This window comes from Arvicanthis niloticus, chromosome 6 (genome assembly GCF_011762505.2).
Source record: "Arvicanthis niloticus isolate mArvNil1 chromosome 6, mArvNil1.pat.X, whole genome shotgun sequence".
Taxonomy (NCBI): domain Eukaryota; kingdom Metazoa; phylum Chordata; class Mammalia; order Rodentia; family Muridae; genus Arvicanthis; species Arvicanthis niloticus.
Window position 1 is genome coordinate 41,070,347 of NC_047663.1, and position 21,256 is coordinate 41,091,602.

General features: G+C 46.8%; 2 protein-coding genes across 3 annotated transcripts in view; both read right to left on the minus strand.

Moving 5' to 3' along the window:
* Window positions 1-7,046, minus strand: part of Spaca3 (sperm acrosome associated 3) — a 45,953-nt gene extending 38,907 nt beyond the window's left edge. Inside the window, exon 1 of the mRNA XM_076935228.1 lies at window positions 6,938-7,046. Coding sequence (XP_076791343.1) covers window positions 6,938-6,942 — 5 coding nt within the window. The 5' untranslated portion in view covers window positions 6,943-7,046. The remainder of the gene's footprint in view (window positions 1-6,937) is intronic.
* Window positions 7,047-9,078: 2,032 nt separating this feature from the next.
* Window positions 9,079-21,045, minus strand: Tmem98 (transmembrane protein 98). Of its 2 annotated transcripts, XM_034507883.2 has the most exons (8): window positions 20,917-21,017; window positions 19,610-19,756; window positions 18,689-18,872; window positions 16,974-17,105; window positions 15,583-15,616; window positions 13,623-13,738; window positions 11,311-11,370; window positions 9,079-9,896 (listed from the first exon to the last, which is right to left on the minus strand). In XM_034507883.2, exons 3-8 carry the CDS (start codon window positions 18,817-18,819, stop codon window positions 9,689-9,691), a joined length of 681 nt encoding a protein of 226 aa, XP_034363774.1. In that variant the 5' UTR covers window positions 18,820-18,872; window positions 19,610-19,756; window positions 20,917-21,017; the 3' UTR covers window positions 9,079-9,688. The 2 variants fall into 2 exon arrangements, with proteins under 2 accessions (XP_034363774.1, XP_034363772.1); XM_034507881.2 differs by lacking the exon at window positions 19,610-19,756 and having other exon boundaries at window positions 20,917-21,045.
* Between the last annotated feature and the right edge of the window lie 211 nt (window positions 21,046-21,256).

Consider the following 21,256-nt stretch of genomic DNA (forward strand, 5'->3'; position numbering starts at 1 on the left):
AAGTGTTCTGCCTGCGGTCATACAGCTAGGCTTTTTTTCTTTTCTTTCCTTTTCTTTTCTTTTCTTTTCTTTTCTTTTCTTTTCTTTTCTTTTCTTTTGTAATAAGTCTTAGTCTCCCAGGGTCATGTTCATAATGGCTGCTCCACTTGGAGAGACAGAAGCAACTCTGGAAAGTCTGATTGCTGTCTCTTACTCAAAGGAGTGACTGGAGGCAGGACTCTCTGTGAGCAGGTTTTCTGGAATGAATCAGTCCTGGAGTCCTCAGGCCTGGGTAGCCTGCCCTGCAGCTTCCTTCACAGGCTGCGGGAGGAGCTGCTCCTCCTGCCCCTCTGTTTACTTCTGCCTTTTCGTTGTATGAAAAACCTTTGTTTCCACATCCGCCTCATCCATTAGACCAGTGAGTGGTTTACATCCCAGCTGCACTTTCAGATCTTATTAAAATTGACAATGGCTGGGACCCACTTAAAACCATTTAATCAGAGTCTCTGGTACTCTGGCAGTCATATTTTTAAGCTCTTTAGATGATGATTCAAACGAACCTCCCCCCCCCACACACACACACCCCAGGTTGGAGGCACACTGCAGACGATGAACATTCAAGGTCAAAGAGTAGGCCATGGGCCATTGAGTCCACAGAGATAGGTCCAGAGGAGGTACCTTCCACATTTTTAATGAGAGGATGAATATAGACAGCAGAAGATGGAGATTAAAATTACAGAGAGAGAAATGGGGGAAGTATATTATTCAGAAGAGAAAAGCAGTGATTTGAGACCCAGCCACAGAAGCAAATCTTTAAGATGCCAGGGGCAGAGGCAGAATCTGGCCAAGGATGCATGATCATGAGATTGCCTTGCATAACAAATCTCTAGTTAGTAATAGGAAGCCTCGGTGTAGAATAAACAGCACCTGTGGCAGAGAGAGGGCGCGAGAAAAAGTCAGAAATGTGAGGCAGGCTGGAACAATGGGTTTTCGGGGCCAGGGCCCCTCTCAGTCTTGGTGAGAGAAGGAGAAGGAGGACAAGTGCCAGAGGAAAGAGAAAGAACCAAGTTGTGAGTGTGGGGAATAATGAAAACACAGGAAAGACTCTGACCAGAACAGGAAAACTCGTGATTTTAAAACAAAACAGTAGGATGGATCTGTACGCTATCCACACGCATGTTTGCTCAGAATGCTGTTGTTTCAGCAGGGAGAAGGAAACACAGGTAAATAAGATATGTAAATAAGATATGTAAATGTGTTTCATAATGAAAAACCCTGTGATGAGCAACTGAGGTGATCATTATGTGGGTTCTGTGGGAAAGATTATAAACTGTGGCAGAAATGTGGTGCATGATTCTCCTTAGGTGTGATCTTCCAGTGGATGCAATATGTGCTTAGAACATCGGCTCACTCAGCATTGATCCTTAGGCAGCTGAATGCAGGTCCGAAGTCTCCTTAGTTTGATTTCAGACCGTTGTCAAGAGTCAGGCTGGCCTGGGCTGGGTCTCAGAGGTGAACAAGTCGTACCTGATGTGTGTAGTAGAAGGATTAGGTTTGAGTATCTAGCCATAAGCCATGGTGTCAGGAAAGAGAGAGATTGGTATGGTCAAAGGGGAGAGAGAGAAAGTCACACCTGTCATTCCTGGAGTGCTAACTGGGTGCTGAGCATCAGAAACACGGTTTCTCCCTTTATCCATCAAAACAGCCCTACAGAGCCTGAAGCCGACCTCTGGTCCTATCAAATGTTGGAGTTCCTCATGCCCCTCTTGTCTGCTCCATGCTCTTTCCCTGACCTCACACCCATGCTCATCAGTCAGACAGCAATGACCTATGGGGGAAAAAAATCTTCAGCCTGGATCTTTCCTAGAGCTTCACACTTACATCTAACTCAGCTTAGATCAAAAGCACCTCAAATTCCAGGTCCAAACCAGAAGCTGTGAGCCTTTACCCAAGCCCGATTCTCTTCTAATACTTCCTCTGCCAGAGACTCCCTGTCTCTGCAGTGTTATCCTACCTGGGTGTGTAAACCTAAAACCTAGGGATCTTTTCTTCATATGCTACAATCTTGCTCCAATACTCCGTATCTAATTTATGCCATGTCCTGCTCATCATCCTTCCCAAATACATCTCAAATGGATCCACTTCCCTAAGTCTGCTTTCTTGGCCCTGCCCTAAGTCACATTTCCAACATTTTCTGCCTGGACCTCTGCAGTAGTCTTCCATGGCTACTCTGGCCCCTTCTGGTTAACGTGCCACACATGTCTTAGCCTGTTAGAACTACTGTTACAGAGTATCTTGGGGTAGTTGACAGCAACAGGATTGTCTCTCCCTTAGCTCTGAAAGCTGGGAGATCTACTAAAGCACCCATGCTCATCACTAGCACCTTCTGGCTGCATCTTCTTGTGGCAAAATCCTGTGGTGAACAGCCAAGTATGAAAATTCTGTGGAAAAACAACTTCTTAATACTAGTGTATTAGGAGTTAGGATTCAACAGAATGGGGCCAATGTCAATATTCAGACCAGAGCAACATAGAAACAGAAGGAGTCCCGTGTGGTGATACCCATAGTCTTAGCTCTGGTGGAAGTCCTTCTTCATGATATCCAGGGATACTCGTAGTAATACTAGATACACTCCTGTCCCTTATAATCCTTCATAAGATTCTATCTCTTTCCTTAAATTATTTACATTTATTTAAGCAACCATTTTCTTGATGTCTGGCTTCTCTGTGCGGGTGGAAATGTGCAGGTTTGGGTTGGGGTTTTTTTCCTACTCCAGGCATCAAGTACCCAGAGCTTAGATAAAGCTATTCCTTCATCAGAGCACATCAGAGCAGTGGTGGCTCATGCCTTTAATCCCAGCACTCAGGAGGCAGAGGTAGGCAGATTTCTGTGAGTTCAAGGCCCAGCCTGGTCTACAGAGTAAGTTCCCAGAATAACCAGGGCTATACTGAGAAAACCAGTCTTGAAAACACACACACACACACACACACACACACTCTCACTCTCAAACACACAATCACACATATATACTCTCTCATACGAGCTCTCTCTCTCTCACACACACACACCACTCCTCCCATGTATGACTCCCATCTTCTCCCCTCCAGCTTCATCCTGCTTGCCCTCTGCTCTCTGTCTTCCTTTCACTCCTAACCGTTTCCACCTGTAACTCTGAGACAAATTTGGTGGGGATCAAAGCCGATTTGGCTTCTCCTATCCTGGCCGAGTTTGTTGTTTTGTTTTTCTTGTTGCTACATCCAACCTGTGAATACTGCTATCCATCATCCTCCATGGCGCACTCCTGCTTCAAACATTTCAGCGATATTTATTTGATCTCTGAATGAGGAAGAATTCTGTAAGCATAAAAGTAATAGAAGAAATCACTAAGGGAAAGAAAATCAATGCATTGGACTATACCAAATTAAAAACTTGTGCGCGTCAGAAAGCATTCCAAACCAAACTAAAAAGCAAATGACAAGGCTGGGGAAAGTCTGTGCAATAAATATGATGAAGGGTTGTTATCCCTCAAATATAAAGAGCTCATATAAATCGATAAGAAAAATACCAAAATCCCAGTGGGAAAACGGGCAAAGGGCAGGACTATGTACAGATAGCTTAATAAACACTCGAAAAATCTTTAACTGCAGCAGTCCTCAGGGACATGCAAATTTATACAATGCTTCCCATCATTCACCTACCAAATCAGGGCATTAGAGGTGAAAGCCTAGAGACACGGCTCAGTGGTTGAATGCTTGTCTAGCTTGTTCAAGGCCTGGGTTTGATCTGCAAAGCTGGTAAGGGCGAGGGGTGAAGCAGCGTTCGTTCCTTTGCTGCTTCCCAAGTGACTTAGCTACTTTTCTATTGCTGCAATAAAGTACCATGGCCAAGGTAACTTATAACAAAGAACATTGAATTTGGGGCTCCCAGTTCCAGAGGGTCAGAGTCCATCCATAACCACCATGGTGAAGTACATGGCAGAAGGCAGGCATGGCATTGGGGCAGTAGTTGAAAGTTTAATCTGATCCACAAACAATAGGCAGAAAGAAAACAAGTTAACTGGGAATGGTGTGGGCTTTCGAAATCTCCAAGCCCACCTACCCAAAGTAATGTACCACTCCTCCTAATCCTTCTTAAACAAATGGTGCCAAATGGTGCCTAAGTATTCAAACATATGAGCCTATGGGGGCCATTCTTATTCAAACCACCACACCAAGAAACAATAAGAAATTATTTCTTGTTGTTTTCTTTGGTTGTTTTTCTTTTTTCATTGTGTAACACAGGCTGGCTTCAAATTCTTGATCCTATAGCCTCAGCCTCTTGAGTGTAGAATGCTGGGTTTACTGGCAAGCACTGCAAGGAAGTCCCTTTTTAACTTTCAATATTTTGCTACCACCTAGAATGGTGGCACTCAGCCTTTCTAATGCTGTGACACTTTTATACAGTTCCTTATGTTGAGGTGACCCCCCCAACCATAAAGTTATTTTGATTGCTACCTCATAACTGCAATCTTGCTACTGTTATGAATCATAACATAAATATCTGTGTTTTCTGATGGCCTTAGGCAACTTCTGTGAAAGGGTCATTCAACTCTCCAAAGGGGTCATGATGCATAGGTTGAAAAGCACTGATCTAAAATAAAATGCAAAGAATTTACAGTTTCCAGAAGACTCTTCAGGTTCTAGTCCATGTCTCCCTGTCTTGGCTTACCCCCTGCATGCCATACCTCCTATATGATGGTTGCAGTAAGGAGACAATTATAATACCTTGATCATCCTACAGAATGCCATGCCTATCAGGGTTGCTTTTCTGGATGCTCTGCCTCCTCTTTTGCACCTTTCCTGGACATCCATCTTCTGCCGACACCCACTCTTTGACTTATACAAGGTCATAGGTTTGATCTGCAATACATGGTGAAGGTAAGGTGACTTCTGAAAAATCACCACCTTCAAGAAACTCCCGAGCTGGGCTTGACACTTCTGCCCTGCACTCTTACCGCACACCCCTTTTCTTCCTAGGCAAACTTGAGAATGACTCTTTATAGCTTTCTGTCCACCTTAGATTATATGGCTCTCCTGAGAGGCATTACATTTTTATTCTTTCCTGCATCCCTGAGCCTAATCCAGGAGAGATGCTCAACAGATGACTCTGAACTAATCAATCATCTAATAAATTAGTGATTCCATTTCACACCATAAATTTTTGCCACTATGCTGGTAAATGTGAGTTTTACTTAAAATGGATAAAATTAAATGCCTTTGGATAGAAAAGAAATCCCCTATTCATTCCCCAGCCCTCATTTCAAGCCCATGTTCTATCATCCTACAGGTTGTAACCTACAATAGGCCATGAAATTAATTCCTGGGTCACAGCTGCCATTATTTTAGTGAAAGGTATTAGAAGCAGAAGAGAATAGAATGACTCTCCTATCATTCCCCCACTTATGTTTCTAGTATCTCATTATTCTCATTTCTCTACCTGCTGTGCCCAGGTGGGAGCACTACTGATAAATAACAACAACAACAACAATAATAATAATAATAACAACAACAACAACCCAGGAGATGAAGCTCCTGCTCTGATTTTTCTTTACCATGAAAAGCAATAGAGCTCTCCAGGCAGACCTTGGTCTCATTCCCTGAAAAATGGGAGTAATAAGAGTGTAAGTTAGGGCTGGGGAGGTAGCTAAGTCAGCAAAAGCAAGCATGAGGACCCAAGTTCAATCTCTAACACCTGAATTTTTAAAAACCTTTTTAGCAGCATGCACTCTTAATCCCCACACTTAGGAAGATGGAGATGGGCTTTGGAGCTCCTTGGCTGGCCAGCCTAGCCTAATCACCAAGTCTCAGGCAAAAAAAAATCCAAACAAGAATCAAGGTGAACAGCTCCTGAATCCTCTGGTGCATGTACACATGCACACTCATGCACACTCATGCACACACACACACACACACTGAACATACACATACACACAAATAAGCGGGGCTGGGGGTGTAGTTTAACGGTAACACGCTTGCTTAGCACTGGTAAAGCCCTTGGTACCACTGCCAGCACCACAAACAACAAAAATGAACAGAGCGGTACAAATGGGCAGAGGCAAAAAGGAGCTGGTTTTGCTTCAACGCTCAGCACTGATCATGAGCTGAGCGTATCAGCACAGAGGCCCCAAGCACCACAAGCAGACAGCACTGCGTGTCTAGCTCTGCTGTGTAGCCTCTCTGCTTTGCTCCTAACAAGCTTTCCAGCTGCCTTTAAGCTGTGAAACAGTTCTAAGATGCCCAGGCTTGTGAGAATGCAAGCATTCAGAAGCATCAGGTAAGTGTCCATCCCAGAGCCATAGATTCTGTCTTTCTAAATTGCAAATGTGACCATATCATCCCTCTACATCATGTTTCTTTTTTTTTAAGATTTTATTTATTTTATGTATATGAGTACACTGTAGCTGTACTTCAGACACACTAGAAGAAGGCATCGGATTCCATTACAAATGGTTGTGAGCCACCATGTGGTTGCTGTGATTTGAACTCAAGACCTCTGGAAGAGCGGTCAATGTTCTTAACCCCTGAGCCATCTCTTCAGCCCTACCTCGCATCTTTCTATGGTGCCCCTTTTACTCAAGATGAGGCACTGGGTCCCTAATATCACCTAAAATGTCCTTTCTGATGTCCTTCCATCCTGCTCAGTTTCCCAGGCACCTGCATCTCCTAGGCTGGCCATGTTCTCTTGGCCCCTGGCCATCCTATGCTGTCCTTGATGCCTGGGACACATCTCCATTGCCCTGATATCTCCAGTAGGCATTGGCAACTTTCTGGATTCTGCCCCCTTTCTTCTATGTCCTCTCCTTCCTTTGGAACCCATGTGCCTCTCTATGGTTATCTTAGTTATGGTTTCTGTTGCTGTGATTAAAAACAAAAACAAAAGAAAACATTAACCAAAAGTATCTTGGGGGGAAAAGGTTTACCTCATCTTACAGCTTGTGGTCCATCATCCAGGAAAGTCAGGGCAGGAACTCAAGGCAGGAACAAAGGAAGAGTGTTGCTGACTGGGTTTACTCCTTAGAGCTTCTTCAGCCTGCTTTCTTATAGAACTCAGGATCACCGGCCTGAGAGTGGCCCCACCCACAATAGGCTGGGCCCTCTCTCATCAATCAAGAACTAGGAACACTCCCCACAAGCTTGCCTACAAGCCAGTCTGGTGGGGACACTTTCTCAGCTGAGGTTCTCTCTTCCCACCTCAATCTAGCCTGTGCCAGTTGACATAAAAAGCCAAGCAGTACAATGTTCTAGTATGTCTGAAGAGAGCCCTTCCATTACAGCAGCAGAGTCAACCCTGATTCTGCCAGCTGCTCCTGTGTTTCTCTTGTTCCTCAAGGGCAGAGCTTGTGCCTTTTGTCCCATTGCCCACCCCCCCACCCCCCCACCCCCCCCACTCCCCCCTGCATCTAGCACAGTATACCTCCCTCAGAGGTGGCACAATAGAAACATGGGGAGTGGGGGCTGGAGAGATGGCTCAGCAGTTAAGAGCACTGATTGCACTTCCATAGGTCCTGTGTTCAAGTCCTAGGACCCACATGGTGGCTCACAACCATCTGTAATGGGCTCTGGTGCCTTCTTCTGGTGTGTCTGAAGACAGCAACAGTGTACACACATATTTAATAATAAACAGATAAATCTTTTAAAAAAAAAGATGGAGGTAGACACTGGGTAAAAATTCTTCATCTGATAAATCTCCAAATTTCCAAGGTCAGAAGGTAACTCAGGGCCTTAAAATTTGGAGCCATTTCCTAAATACCAGGTCCCAGTGGCAACAGTCTCAGGAGATAAGGAAGCCCCAGAATAAAGGGGTTCGGAGAGCACCAGGACAAGCTGTAAGCCAAGAGAACTATCCCATAGACTTCATAGCTGGGGGAGGTTTTCTGGGAGGAATATAGGTTTTTACAAAGCCAGTCCATTGAACATTAAGAGACCACTGTGGAGCCATTAACACGAAGGTCTTGGTGGCCTAAACATACTTAGGGTGGGGCAGGATTAAGAGTAAACTATTCTCCCTATACTATAGTGAGTTTAGGTCGTGCATGTGTGTAAGTATGTGTGCGTGCATGTAAACTGTAGAGCCCAGAGGGGAAGAAAGAACACAAAAGTCAGGATGTGAGAACTGTCTGTGGAGGCCTTAAATCAAAAAGGCAGAATGGGTTTTTGTTTGGTTGGTTTGGATTTGCTTTTGCTTTTTCGGCCCTTCCCAGTCACAGCTTCTGGCAGGGCAGGAGCTAACTGCATAACACACTTTTAGGATTGATGGAAGGAGACATCTAACAACAAGCTTCCCCTGGAATCCACCCTGCAGTCTAAAAGGGTGATTCTGGTTACTCCTCATCTGTACATACTGTGCTGGTCAGAGCTGCCTTCTTGCCAGGAGAGGATGAAATAAACCAATCACAGACAAACAAGATCCTGGACTAAGGACTGAGTTCTTAATACCCTAATATCAAGCTAAAGTGCTTGCTGACTTGAGTTATATCAGAGAAAACTGAAATGAGGTCAGAGGTAGCTACAACCATGCTTAATGTCAGAGATAGGACCTGGGCAACATCGAGCCAGTCCCAGCATCCAGGGGCAAGGCTGCTTCTGTAAATGTGAAAAGAAAATTCTTCAGGCTCCCCTACGTGAGTGGGATGGGAATCACCCAATCTGGAGTATGCAGCCTCAAGCTGGGTCCCACTGAGTTCTCAGGTCAGAGAAGTGCCCATTATCAGTGGAGGTGGTATTAGATGCCAGTTTTCCCAGCACTGTGGAAGCTGAGGCAGGGGAATCTCAAATTCAAGGCAACAATTTAAAAAACAAAAACCAAGCAATAAAAAAAAGTGCCTTTTCCTTTTTCAGTATTTGCAAGACATATTCCAGAAATAAAGGGCACACGCGTGCACTTGCACACATGCACGTGCACACACACTCATGCACACACACATACACACACATGCACACACGTGCACATGCACACATACTCAGAGCACCTTCAAGATTCTCGGGACCTTTCCATCTGTTCTCAGTTCTCACACATTCCACCATATACCCCACCAATACACTTGACTCAGTAACTACACAGTTGAGGAAAACAGAAGTATAAGTTTACTATTCGCCTAGTGGTTGTAAAGTGAAATTGCAGGCATAGTGATACAAAGGAGACTTTGCATTCCTCAGCTTCTAACACAAATGGGAAAGAGGAAGGTACAAGAAAAGCGGGGTGGGGTGGGGGGCGCCAATGCTTCAGGGACCAAGCACCGAACACAAACAAAACAGCAAGGGGAGAGCAAGGGTCTTCACCCAAAGAGACAATCTCATCCTAGCCACTTAGTTCTGATTGTCCATGTTGCTACACCTTGATTTTCAGAAGCCAGAAAGTCTAATTTAATGTGAAGTCTCTCGATTCTTAGAGGACAACTCGATTTTCTTGGAAACATTAAATGAACTAAATGTAGCAGCAGCGAGCTCTGCGGCTTTCTGCGCTCTGCTGTAGAGGTACAAGGCGCCTCCCCTAACCGTGGTATTACACTGCCACTCTCCAGCCACTATTTGCCATTGCAGCAGAGGCATCCAGTGCAAGGCTCTCGGCTTTACCCTGCACCCAGGACTGGCCGCCAGAGCTCTAGAGAGCAACTAAATCTACAGGAAGTAGAAGGTTCTCCCAGGGGCAGAAACAGGGGCCTCGAAGATGATTAAATGGCCGACTGTTCCTGCAGGAAGCCCTCGGGGTTGGGGAGGCTTTTATCTGGCTCAGAAGCCAGAGCTGCCTCTCGAAGGACTTCCAGGTGTTCCTCAGCAGCAGACAGTGACTGGTCAATCCAGTCTAGGCCCCCGGTTAGGTGGCAGGCATTTCTGGTCACTAGCACCAAGTGACTAACGGACAGGAGCAGGGCAGTTGTCCTAGGGGAAAAAAAAAAAAAAGATCAGCCTCTGTAAAAGGGGGGAACTTTGCCCAGAAGCCCAAATGAGCGCACACTCAAAGTTTGTGTTCCCCAAACAGGAGACCCTTCCCTGGAAGTTGGACAGTTACTTAATGCAGTGGCTCCACACTAACGTACATAGGGGATGGCTGGCTTAATCTTTGATGAGATTAACAAAGCTCCATGGGGAGACAGGAGAGCTGGCAAAGGTATTTCAGATGGTAGAAGAGGCTTTCCGCAACACACCCATTAACAGCTCCCAGAAGCGTGTTTTATGAAACAGTTTGGCTGTGGTCAATTGGATGAGCAGATCTCTAACTGCTGCCCACTTAAAGATGGGCTATATATATCCCTCTTCAGTGAGCATCCCTTATTGATCACAAATCAATAAGCCCAGGGCTGGCTTATTCAACGCTAAAGAAAATGTAATTGAAAATCAAATTGAGGAGGAGGGCTTTGTTTTGTTGTTCTTGTTTCTCTAGGTGTTTTTTTTTTTTTTTTCTTTTTGGTTGAAAGATTCACTATGAAATAATTTTTAGCCGGGCGGTGGTGGCGCACGCCTTTAATCCCAGCACTTGGGAGGCAGAGGCAGGTGGATTTCTGAGTTTGAGGCCAGCCTGGTCTACAGAGTGAGTTCCAGGACAGCCAGGACTACAGAAAAAAACCCTGTCTCGAAAAACCAAAAAAATAAAAATAAATAAATAAATAAATAAATAATAAAAAGAAAATAAAAAGAAATAATTTTTATGTGGTGAGTGTGCCAGATGTGTTTCATTATTAGTAACCCCTGGAGAATGCTGAGCAGAACAAGGAGTGGGCAGAGATACCCAAGACATGTCATGACTTACTGGCCACCCGGCAACCATTACACAACATGTCAGTGAGAGCCTCACAAATCAAATGGAGAGAGCAGGTAGGTATTTTATGGGTTTACATTCCGTAGGGCTAAGTACATTCTGGGGAGTGGAGGAGGGTGGGGAGGAGGGGTTCCTGAGACGCCTGATGGAGAGTGACTTCCACTGTGGCTGACGTGTTAACCTGTTCTTGCTGGGCTCATCTCACCACAGCCCCACTGGGCAGTGTTCCCAGCAAGGTGTGGCACCTGGGTAAGTCCAAAGCTCAGAGGGAGGAATGGAGAGTGGAGGGCAGGGAGGCACAGTTAGCATAGTTAAGTATGCAGATCCAAGGCTGATGCATGGCTTGCACCTTTGTCTCAGGGATTCAGGAAGAAGACTGGGCTCCATCACCTGCCAGGCTCAGCTCACTGGATGGCTCACCCAGAGCCAGGGGTGGTTGGAAATCTGGAAAAACGTCCTCTAAATAACCCAAGCAGCTAACCTGACATAATAGCAACCCTGAAGTGTGACAAGATGAGTCACACATCCTCCCTGTACCTTGCATCCAGGAGCTTGGGGTCCAGCGGAGGGTACATTGACTTCACGACGTCGTCCACTCTAAGGGAAGGCAATGGGAACTATTGTCAACATTTTACTTACTAGTCTCCTTTCCTCCCTCCTTCCTTGCCATCCTCACTCCAGACTTCTCTGGTGGCATTACACACATACTCTTTGGGGGGGGGGGTCCTTTCTCTACCTGCTTCTGCATACTCAGACAGAGTCTAACAGAAAGACTTCAGATTCTGCTTGGAAAATATCCCTGCTCTCTGTTTTTGCTTTCCTTCCAGTGGTTAAAATATGTGAGGTTACACACAGGAAGCAATGCTCAGGATAACTGCTACATTGAAAAGGTAATTACCAAACATGAGCATGCTATATCCTCTTACATATATAAACAATAAACGGAAGCTGTGAAATGCAAGAGGGGAGGCCTAAGGGAATGCTCGCCCTTTAATGGTGGCTAATCTCCCCAGATTGGGAGGGGATGGAATTAGAGAGCACCTCACTTTTCCGATAATCTATTCCTGAAGTAGTTTAACTTTTATAAATACTTACTACTTTTGTGGTTTTTTTTTTTAAGGATGCAAATACAGCGACATAGAACATGGTGAAAAAAGTCACGGCTTAATTTGAGTTCAAACTTCTCCACTGTGTTAGTCCGTGGCTAATATTTTAAGTTAAGTTCATTCTTGTTCTGATTTGTTGGGTGCAAGATTTTGCTCCCATGATCGCTTGGTACAGAAGGAAAAAAAAAAAAAAAAACTGTGTGATTTGATTTCTAAAAGCACTAAGAAAAATACACAGCCTTCACTCCCAGGCCCGAGGAGCTGGCGAGCAGGAACAGAAGCATGCCGGTCTTCAGCATGTGTCCCAGCTAGCCCCTTCCCGCTCTGCAAAGCCCAAGGCAGAAACTGCTCTCCTTGAAATAATAAATCATCATCATGACAGATGGAAAAAAATTAAACGGGAAGGACATGGGGACAGATATCAGCCAGAGGGAAAACTCATGAGGCCAAATGAAGAAAACAAGAGGATCTTGGCTAGAAACATCAGGGGGGTTGTCCAGGGCATTCTGCAGAGAGCTCTGTCCTCCTGGCAATGCCACACTGTCACCTCCGCACACAGTTAACCCTGTCCCCTCTCAGAAATCAGCATCCTAACACCCTATTTATAATCTGCACCTCAGGGCCTGCACAAGCCCCATGAATGAATCTCAGAAGTAACAAGAAGCACAAAGAAGGGCCCAGCAGAAATGAGCACCACGCTGTCTAAAAATGGTGGGAGAGCAGCAGCAACGCCTGGCACAAGCTGGAGTCTGGGAGGGTGGGGTGTCTTGTGCAGCCACTGATGCTAACCAGGTATTTACACCCAAGAGGCAACTCCAGAGCCAGGAGCTATTCTGGCCTGCATCCTCCCTCTCAGCTTCTCAGCTCACAGACTACCTAGACAGCGTTCAAGTACACCAAGTCTTGTATTTCGCAGAGGATCTTCCACATGGCTCCTCCTGAGCCTTACTAGGTTACTCTTGAGACAGAAAAGCCTGGTTGCCTGTGACTTAACCCAGGCACCAGGAATGCAGAGTGGAGGCCTTTCAAGGCAGAGGGGTCAGGTGACTGATAAGAACACTTTCCTGGAATCCGTCATTTGATAGCCAAGCCACATACCAGCCACCAGGTGGCAGCACACATTTAGCTCGTCTCTTTGCTCTAAGAAAAGGACCTTATTTTTCTTTGCAAAATCCAGTCCAACTGAGGGGGTGTAGTTGTTGACTGAGGCCTTGCCGGGCACCTCCCACAGGGGATTTTGCAGACAGCCAGGAATTCAGGAGGTCTGAATGCTCTGTGGCTTCCCTTCCCACCCAGTGCTAGGCGGAGAATCAAGCAGCAAATGAGAGCCACCATGGAAGAACGGTATCCCCCAACCAGTCCTCAGTATGCCTATCGGGTTGGACCTAAGGGGATGGCTGCAAAGTCACTGGAGATAGTAGCATAGGTGCCAGTGGGAAATGTGCTTGCAGACTGCCACAGTGTAGCAAGGTAAGGGAGGCTAAGTAAGAGCAGGGGCTGTCACTGTCTAGCTAGACTGTCATCCCACTTATACTGAACTGTTAAAAGGACCTATTCCGGCAAGGAAAATGATGAGTGACCACCTCAGCTTAGGAATGAATGCCTATGGTAGGCAGTTCTGTATACACTGGGGGTTCGGATAATTGAGACTTGCCGACCTACCGTTTAAAGCAGTGCTTAGCCTTGCTGGCTACCTCAGCTTCCCCTGTGGAGTGTGGGACCACCCATCCACTGACCACTCACCTGGGGCTAATCCGTTTGGCCACCACAATGATGTCGCTGACACTTGCTGACGTCTTCATCTTGGCCCCAGAACCCATTGTCATGGCAACAAGTTTTTCTGTCAGAGTGTGACAAATCTAATATAACAAGGAGACAAGAGGTGATGGGGGTGACCTGGCTCCCCAACCCCACACCAAGGGCTCTGGCACCTTGACAAAGATAAACACGGCCCCCACCCTGGGCACTGCCACTAAGCTGGCTCCTACCTTATCGCTGAGAGGAAATGGGGTGGAAAGAGGCAAAAGCCAATAGCCTGGGTGGTAGCTATGCCTGTGTGTGGCGGGTGCACTGAGATCAAGGGCAGAGCTTCAGCTCAATGAGGACTAAGCTGGAATAATCCATCTAAGAAAAATCACACGCTCCAATTTTACCACCTTGATGGGGGGGGGGGAGATACTATTCCTCATGGTTTAGACTTCTAAATGGATAATATCTCCAGTGGGGTGCTCACGGAAATGGGGCTGGACAAAGGGCAACTGTTTCCTTTAGACACATTCTCCAATAATGGCACCTATGTTGACAGTTTTTGAGAGTTGTGGGTAATTAGTATGTTTGTCCAGGTGATGATTTAAAAAAAAAAAAAAAAGGCCCTGGAAAAAGTAGGGCAAAGGCAAAATGAAAACACGTGGGCTTCTTTCTCTTCCTCCTGCACCATTGGCCAGCTCCAAGGCTGTGGCCCCTTTCTGTATTCTCTTATGCTAAAACCAAGCATGCCTCTATCCCTGCAAAGAAGCCCCATTACCTGCTGGTCCTCAGGGCTAGGAAGCAGCTAGAAGAGTGGTCAAGAGGATACTGGGGAGGAAGCCCCACACTCTCCACACTCCCACTACAGGAAAGATGATGGTGCAAAGGCATCCTGGGGTCTCAAGAGGAAGCTCTCGGGAGCCCTTTTCTTTATCTGAGCTCCCCAATCCAAGAAGATGGGCCCTCCCCCTTTGATGGAAAAGGACAGGAGAAAACCAAGGCCCAGGACATATCGACATATCATGTCTGGGCAAAGGGAAATGTAATATCGTTTATTGCTCCAGTCTGTGAACATAGCTACCTTTGCCTACAACCACATCTGTATGTGCAGCCATATTTATACATCCAAGGAGTGTCCTGATTCTGAGGTAACAGTTTCCTACAGAGATAGACAAAGAAGAGGCAAATAAAGGGCTTTTTAATATCCTGTACTGAGTGACCCTAGAGAAGAGAGCGAGTTGGCTCTTTTGAAATACTGAATAATTAGTAGACAAAGAGATAAGGTTGCTGATGTGCAGAAACTCATATTTGCATTTTGTTAAATATTTGCCTGTTGTTATTATTCTATTGGGAAAGATAATATCAGTCGAGAGTTGAGAAACAAATGCTGGGACTATGCGGATGGCTACAGTGTAACTTGGATGTAATCTTCCGAAGGTTTCCGGCCTTCAAAGACCAAAGTCTGCCTCCAAGTGGAAGAACTTGTAATTTGGATTTTTGTTTTTTGTAACTCTGTCCCATTTGTCTGACTATTGTTACCAAAAAAGCCAGGGGAAACCCAAATACAGGATGCATTCCTTAGACTGAGCTCAGAATTAATAAAGGATCCCAGGGAGGCCCTTGCTGCTGCAGCTCCATGACCTCAGGCACCCAGCCTTCCCCATGGTTGGAAAAATTATTACTGGAGACTCCCAAGCTGTCCTTTCCATAAGTAACTGTGTTAAGAGGACCAGATTGGGAAAAAAGCCTAAAGAGGACATTTAGAATGCTAATGTAAAACAGACCCAATAGGGAGAGATGGCAGCAGACAGGAAATACAGCATGGGGCTGACAAGGGACCGTTGCAAGGTCAACTCCATGCACACCTGCAGAGCTCCATGTACACCCAAGGTGCTCCATGTACACCCAAGGTGCTCCCACAACTGCCCTTGACCTCACAGGGAAATCCGAGTATTACCTTCAAGATGGCGATGCAGTGGGACATGAGGCCCCTGAGGAGACAAGAGGAAAGTTATCAGTACTGCTCTAAAGAGCCCAACTCCTTCCAGCTCCCCCCTCTGTTCTTCAGCTGGCACCAGATGGGCACAGCAAGCACCACCTCCACACAGAATTCCCCAGTGCTATAGCATACACATCTGACCCACTCCTCCAGCCAGCTCCATCACCACTCCTTCAACTTGCCAAGTTTGAAGTTTTATATCTCTGTGTGTCCAACATGTCCTTTCCTTCAGACTCAGCCTAGTGAGTTCCCCTTTGCAAACAAACCCAAGTCAAAAGGCACCCACTCAGGGGAGGGGCTTACGAGGCCCCACGGTCCAAAAGGGTTTATAAGCAGTTAATGCTTGTTAAAGGAAAAGGAGAGACATTTTCTTACTTAGTTGTGTGGCCATTATTGAGATGGCCATGCTCCTACAAACAACCACAGTTAAACTAAACGGGCCTGTCTCTCTGTCTCTCTGTCTCTCTGTCTCTTTGCCTCTGTCTCTGTCTCTCTCACACACACCTACATACACAAGACATGAAAGGAGGAGATATATAAATAGACTGCTTAGGAAGAAAAGGGTATCATAGAAGTAGGAGGGGGATGGGAGACGGTAATGTGGAGGGAGTGTGATTAAAATACATGATATACATGTATGAAAATGTCAACATGAAGCACAAGCACAATTTTTTTTTTTCAAGACAGGGTTTCTCTGTGTAGTCCTGGCTATCCTGGAACTCACTCTGTAGACCAGGCTGGCCTCGAACTCAGAAATCCGCCTGCCTCTGCCTCCCAAGTGCTGGGATTAAAGGCGTGTGCCACCACCACCTGGCTACACAAGTACAATTTTAAACATTTTTCTTTAAATGCACCCTTCTGGGACATGTTTCCTCAAAATGACCTGATCTTCTTACTCCGGGCAGACCTGAACCCTGCTAGCTCCCTGTGCACACCCTGTATATAGCGCCCCATAAGTGTGTTTCAGTAAACAGAAGACAAAAGGATAATGAAAAGAAGTGGAACACACTTCTCAAAGAACTGTCCTGTTAAACGACAGCCCTCCTTGGGACACTGAAAGCAAAGACTGCCTGGAACTGACTCAAAATCCCTGGGCAGTTCAAGAATGACCCAACCACACTGGAGGACTTTATAATGTTGTCTGCCACACATCTCACTGCCTGGCTCTTCAAGTCTACAAAGTGAGGGGAACAGGACAAGAACAAACACTGTCATGCCCTGCGCTGACATCCCTCATGATGAGGACAGGGGAAGAACTCTGGGTGTCCAGTAGAGTGTTCTGTGAAAGAACCCAGAAGTCCCTTTGCCATCCCAAAGGACTAGAAAATGAAAGCTCCCTGGGGCCTTACGAGGCATCTTCGATCCAGTCTTCATTCTCCAGAATGGCCTCGATGTGGGGATTGGTGATGACAACATCATCCAACTCTAACTCGGAGGGTTCAGACTGGGTCTCCATAGCACCAATGAGGTCCACAATGGGCCTGGAAGGAATAGCCATTGTTAGAGTTTCATGACAAGTGACTCTGACTGAACCTCTTCTCATTGCAGCCACTGCTATACTTTAGATCTGGAGTGTCCCCCAAAGGCCTGTATGTTAAAGGCTTGTTCTCTTGGATGGCACTATTAGGAGATAGGTCCTTTAAGAGGTAGAGCCTAGTTGGGGTGCAGGGGCTTTAAGTCTTTGAGACCTGACCCTAAAGGGGACTGTGAGATACTTGCTCCCTTCTTTGCCTCTTTTTCTGCATGCTGACCATGAGATGGACAGTTTGTTTCTCCATGAACTCCTCCTATCTGGCAGCACCATCAGATGTCTAAATGCAATGAATCTACCTGATCATGGCCCAGAATCTCTAAGCCCATGAACCAAAAGAAACCTTTTCTCTTTACAGTAAATTATCTTATGGATTCTGTTACAGTGACAGAGGTAGAGGAGAGGATGCTTGCCCTGGATACAGATCTAACTGTAATGTGCCCACAGCACAAGACAAGGCACATAGCTAAACAATGGCTCAAGAAGGCAGACCAAAATGCTAATGAAGCAGAACGAGCTGAGCTGCTGGAGAAAGGGCAGAGTTAGCATGATTCCAAAGATGTCTTAAGTCAGAATAGGGGGTGGGAGTGGCACATGCATTCAATCCCAGCCCCTGGGAGGCAGAGCCAGAAAGATCTCTGTGAATTCGAGGCCAGCCTGGTCTATAGAGCAAGTTCTAGGACAGCCAAGGCTATACAAAAAGACCCAGTCTTAGAAAGAACAATCAGAACAAATGGTCTTTTCTTTTCCCTTCAAACCTATGTGAGTATGGAAAGACTCACATTCTCTTCACCCAGGCCTACCTATGCTCTATAACGTGTGTACAGAGTCACTTTTGGGAGCCATCTCTCTGAGTAAAACTACCTCCACCTTCACAACAGGGTTCTGTAGAACCCAAGCTACAGAAACATTCTTTGCAAAGCAGAGCCTTCCGAGGATATATAAATGGGCATTCGAAAGAGATGCTGACCGTTAAGGGAAACACCAGAAACCTAAGTTTGGTTGCTAACACCCCTTATGGATCTCTCTGCTCAAAATCCCTAAACTGGCCTTACTTACAAAATCATTTTCACACAACAATGCATGATGAAGAAGAAATCTGCTGTGCAAGAAGACAGGCACCCTTGTGCTGGGACTGCAGGATCTGGAACACCTGTTGCTTGGGTGTATGCTTAAATGTGGGCATCAGATGTCTGTTTCTAGGGTTTTGGCTGGAAAGGGCTTTGGCTCACCCCCATGCCAAATGAGGCAGCTAGCATCGCAAAGACAGGGCTTTCGTGTCAGGTGAACATGTTCAGTGACTTCTCCATGGCTGAATAAACAGAGAAAGAGGTGACTCAGGATGCTGGTGTGCTTAAGGAATGTTCTTACGCTCTGGAGTCTTTAGAGTATGGAGTGTGGCCTGCAGGAACTATTTAAGAGAAGACTAGGTTGGGCAGAAGTGGTCAGCTCCAAATTCCTCTGTCCCTCTGGCTTCTTGTTGTCAGCCCCACCACCACCACTACCCCCCCACACACATCACAACCTACTCACTTGGAATCATAGCGCTGTAGTAGGTCTCGAGGCCGGCAGTAGCGCTGCCTACAGACCACCACCAAAGCAGCAAAGGAGGCCAGGAAAATGGTGGCCAGCACACCTATGGCAACGATTACCACAGTCTCCATGCTTCCAGGGGCACCCAGCTACAGTCCACTCACATCCTCCAAGCAGGTGGAAGCTGGAGAGAACACAAAGCCAAGCAGACCTGGTAAAGACACGGCAAGTGGGGGGGAGGGACAGCAGGGTCTGACCTGCTGGAAATGGCCAATGGGCATCCTAGACCACGCCTGAGTTTCCCTTTTCTTTTATGGTAAGCAGTTATTTTTCTGGTTAGAATGAGCTAATTTTTGAAGCCTGGGACACATTTGCACCAGCCTTGATGATTTCAGGTTACAAAACATGTAAGTGAAATAATGCCAGGATGGAAGAAGGTTGTTCTAAGTGAGGAACTCCTCTGTGTCAGACACTCCAGATGGAGGGAGCCTAGCAACAATCATGTGGGGCATCTCCACAATACAGTGAAGAAACTGAGATTCCAGGAGGTTAAGGAATTTGTCCAAGTCTACAAAGCTGGCCAGCAGAAAGCCGCCCGTTCAAAATGAAATCAATAGTCACCTTCCTTTTCCTTTCTAAGGGAGAATGAAAACTCTGTGCTAGGTTCTGACTCCTACTTTCAGAGATAGAAACTTACACGCAGAGTGGAGTGTTCCTTGCCTAGCGCCATCTGGCAGGTTCTTTCACACCAACAGCCAGGTATGGCTTAACAACATGCTTCTGCTCTGAGAGATGCATTGCCAGATATTGTGTTCATTGTCAAATGCCCAGACCTAACTTATACAAACGAAGACCTGCTATGATGTCATTACATAATACAATCCTATGGGACCGCCATCCTGAACGTGAGCCATTACTTACTGCAGTGTGACGCAGCCTATCAGGGTATGTTAAACTCAGGCCAGAGCATCTCAGAGAAGTGGTCTTCACAGCATCCTTTCAGGGCAGGCCTCCCATAGGCACCCCTTAGAAATAGTCTCCTCCCCTCCCTGGCTTTAGTTTCTTCACCTACAAAAAGGAGTTCTCTGTCTCAGCAGTCCGTATGACCCCAGGCTGGTCCCCCACTTCCATTCGTACTTAGTCTATGTGAGACGTTTATGTGCACATCTCTGGGAATTCAAACTCTCTTGATGGTCACTCAGGGAGCATATATTGACCATCCACATGGCAACAAACACTAGATTCTTAAGACTAGAGATGAGAAGACACAGATCCCTCCTCCCCGTGTCAATGGACTGGTAGGGAAGGATTCAGCTGTGTTGATGGGCTATGTGCAGAGTTGGGTAATAAAGAGATTGCATTTACATGGCACTTTCTAGAAAAGCCTCCTTCGCAGACCTGGGGATGCGTGGGCTGAATTTTGAGGGATGGGTAAACAGGGTGGGGACTTTACTGGCTTTAAATACCAAGGAAGCCTCCTCAGAGGTCTGCAAAAGCTGTTCTCTCAGAGAATTTTTTTTTCATCTTATACCTCTGTTGGGAAAGCAGGAAGATGAGGGAACAGATTTGTCTCAGTTTCTCTAGACACACTCGGTGCCATCCTTCCTGAACTCAGCCATGTTAGACCTTTGCTTTCTTCCTTATTCATGTCTCTCTCTCTCTAGCCGTTTTCCTCCACTATATCCCCTTCTCCAAGCTCCCCACATCCTCTCTTCCATGCCCCCAGTTCTCCAAGCACCACCACCCCACGCGAGTGCCGCCTTCCTCCTCTCTCTCTTTTCCAGTAGTTTCGGAGTGTTTCTCTGAGGTCTGTGCTTTCTTGAACTTTCCCTCAGTCGCCTTCTGCGATCCCTCTGTGTGGGCCTTCCTTTGTGCACTTTTCTTTCTTTGTGTGTTCTCTGTATCTCAGTGACTTTTCTTCTCTCTCTCTCTCTCTCTCTCTCTCTCTCTCTCTCTCTCTCTCTCTCTCTCTCTCTCTCTCTCACTGGATCTCTCTTTCTCGCTCCATCTCCCTCTTGCCCTTTCTCGTCCATTTGATTCTAAATCCACCAGGATCTAACCCTCTCTCCCTTCCTTGGCCCTCCTGCTGCCCCCAGGGAAGGTAGGCAACGGGCTCTCAAGTTTGGTTCCCAACTTGCTCGCTGCTCCGTTTCCGCCGGGCGGAACAAAGCAGTGTCCCGACAGCCCACAGAGAGCCTTCCTGCCACCCGCCACACGTGCTCACCCACCTCAATTGTAGCTCCGGGGTACACCAGCTCCCTGCGGTCCCCCAAGGCCAAGTCCGAGGGCTGCCCGTAGTGGCCAGCAGCGGGGCATGCCGGGAGGGCGGGCGGGCGGGCCGACGACCCAGATCCACCCCCCGGCGGGGCGGCCCAGCCAGCGCACCCAAATCCCCCGCTGCCAGGCGCCGCCGTCCCCGCCAGGCCCCTGGCCGCCTGGGGATTGGCGTCGCGGGAGGCCAGAGCAGCTGGGAGACAGTCACTGGCGATCGGAGGACCCCCTCCACGTGCACCCACGAAAGCCAGGGCAGGAGGGTGGTGCGGGGCCATACGCCCACACCCACTGCCC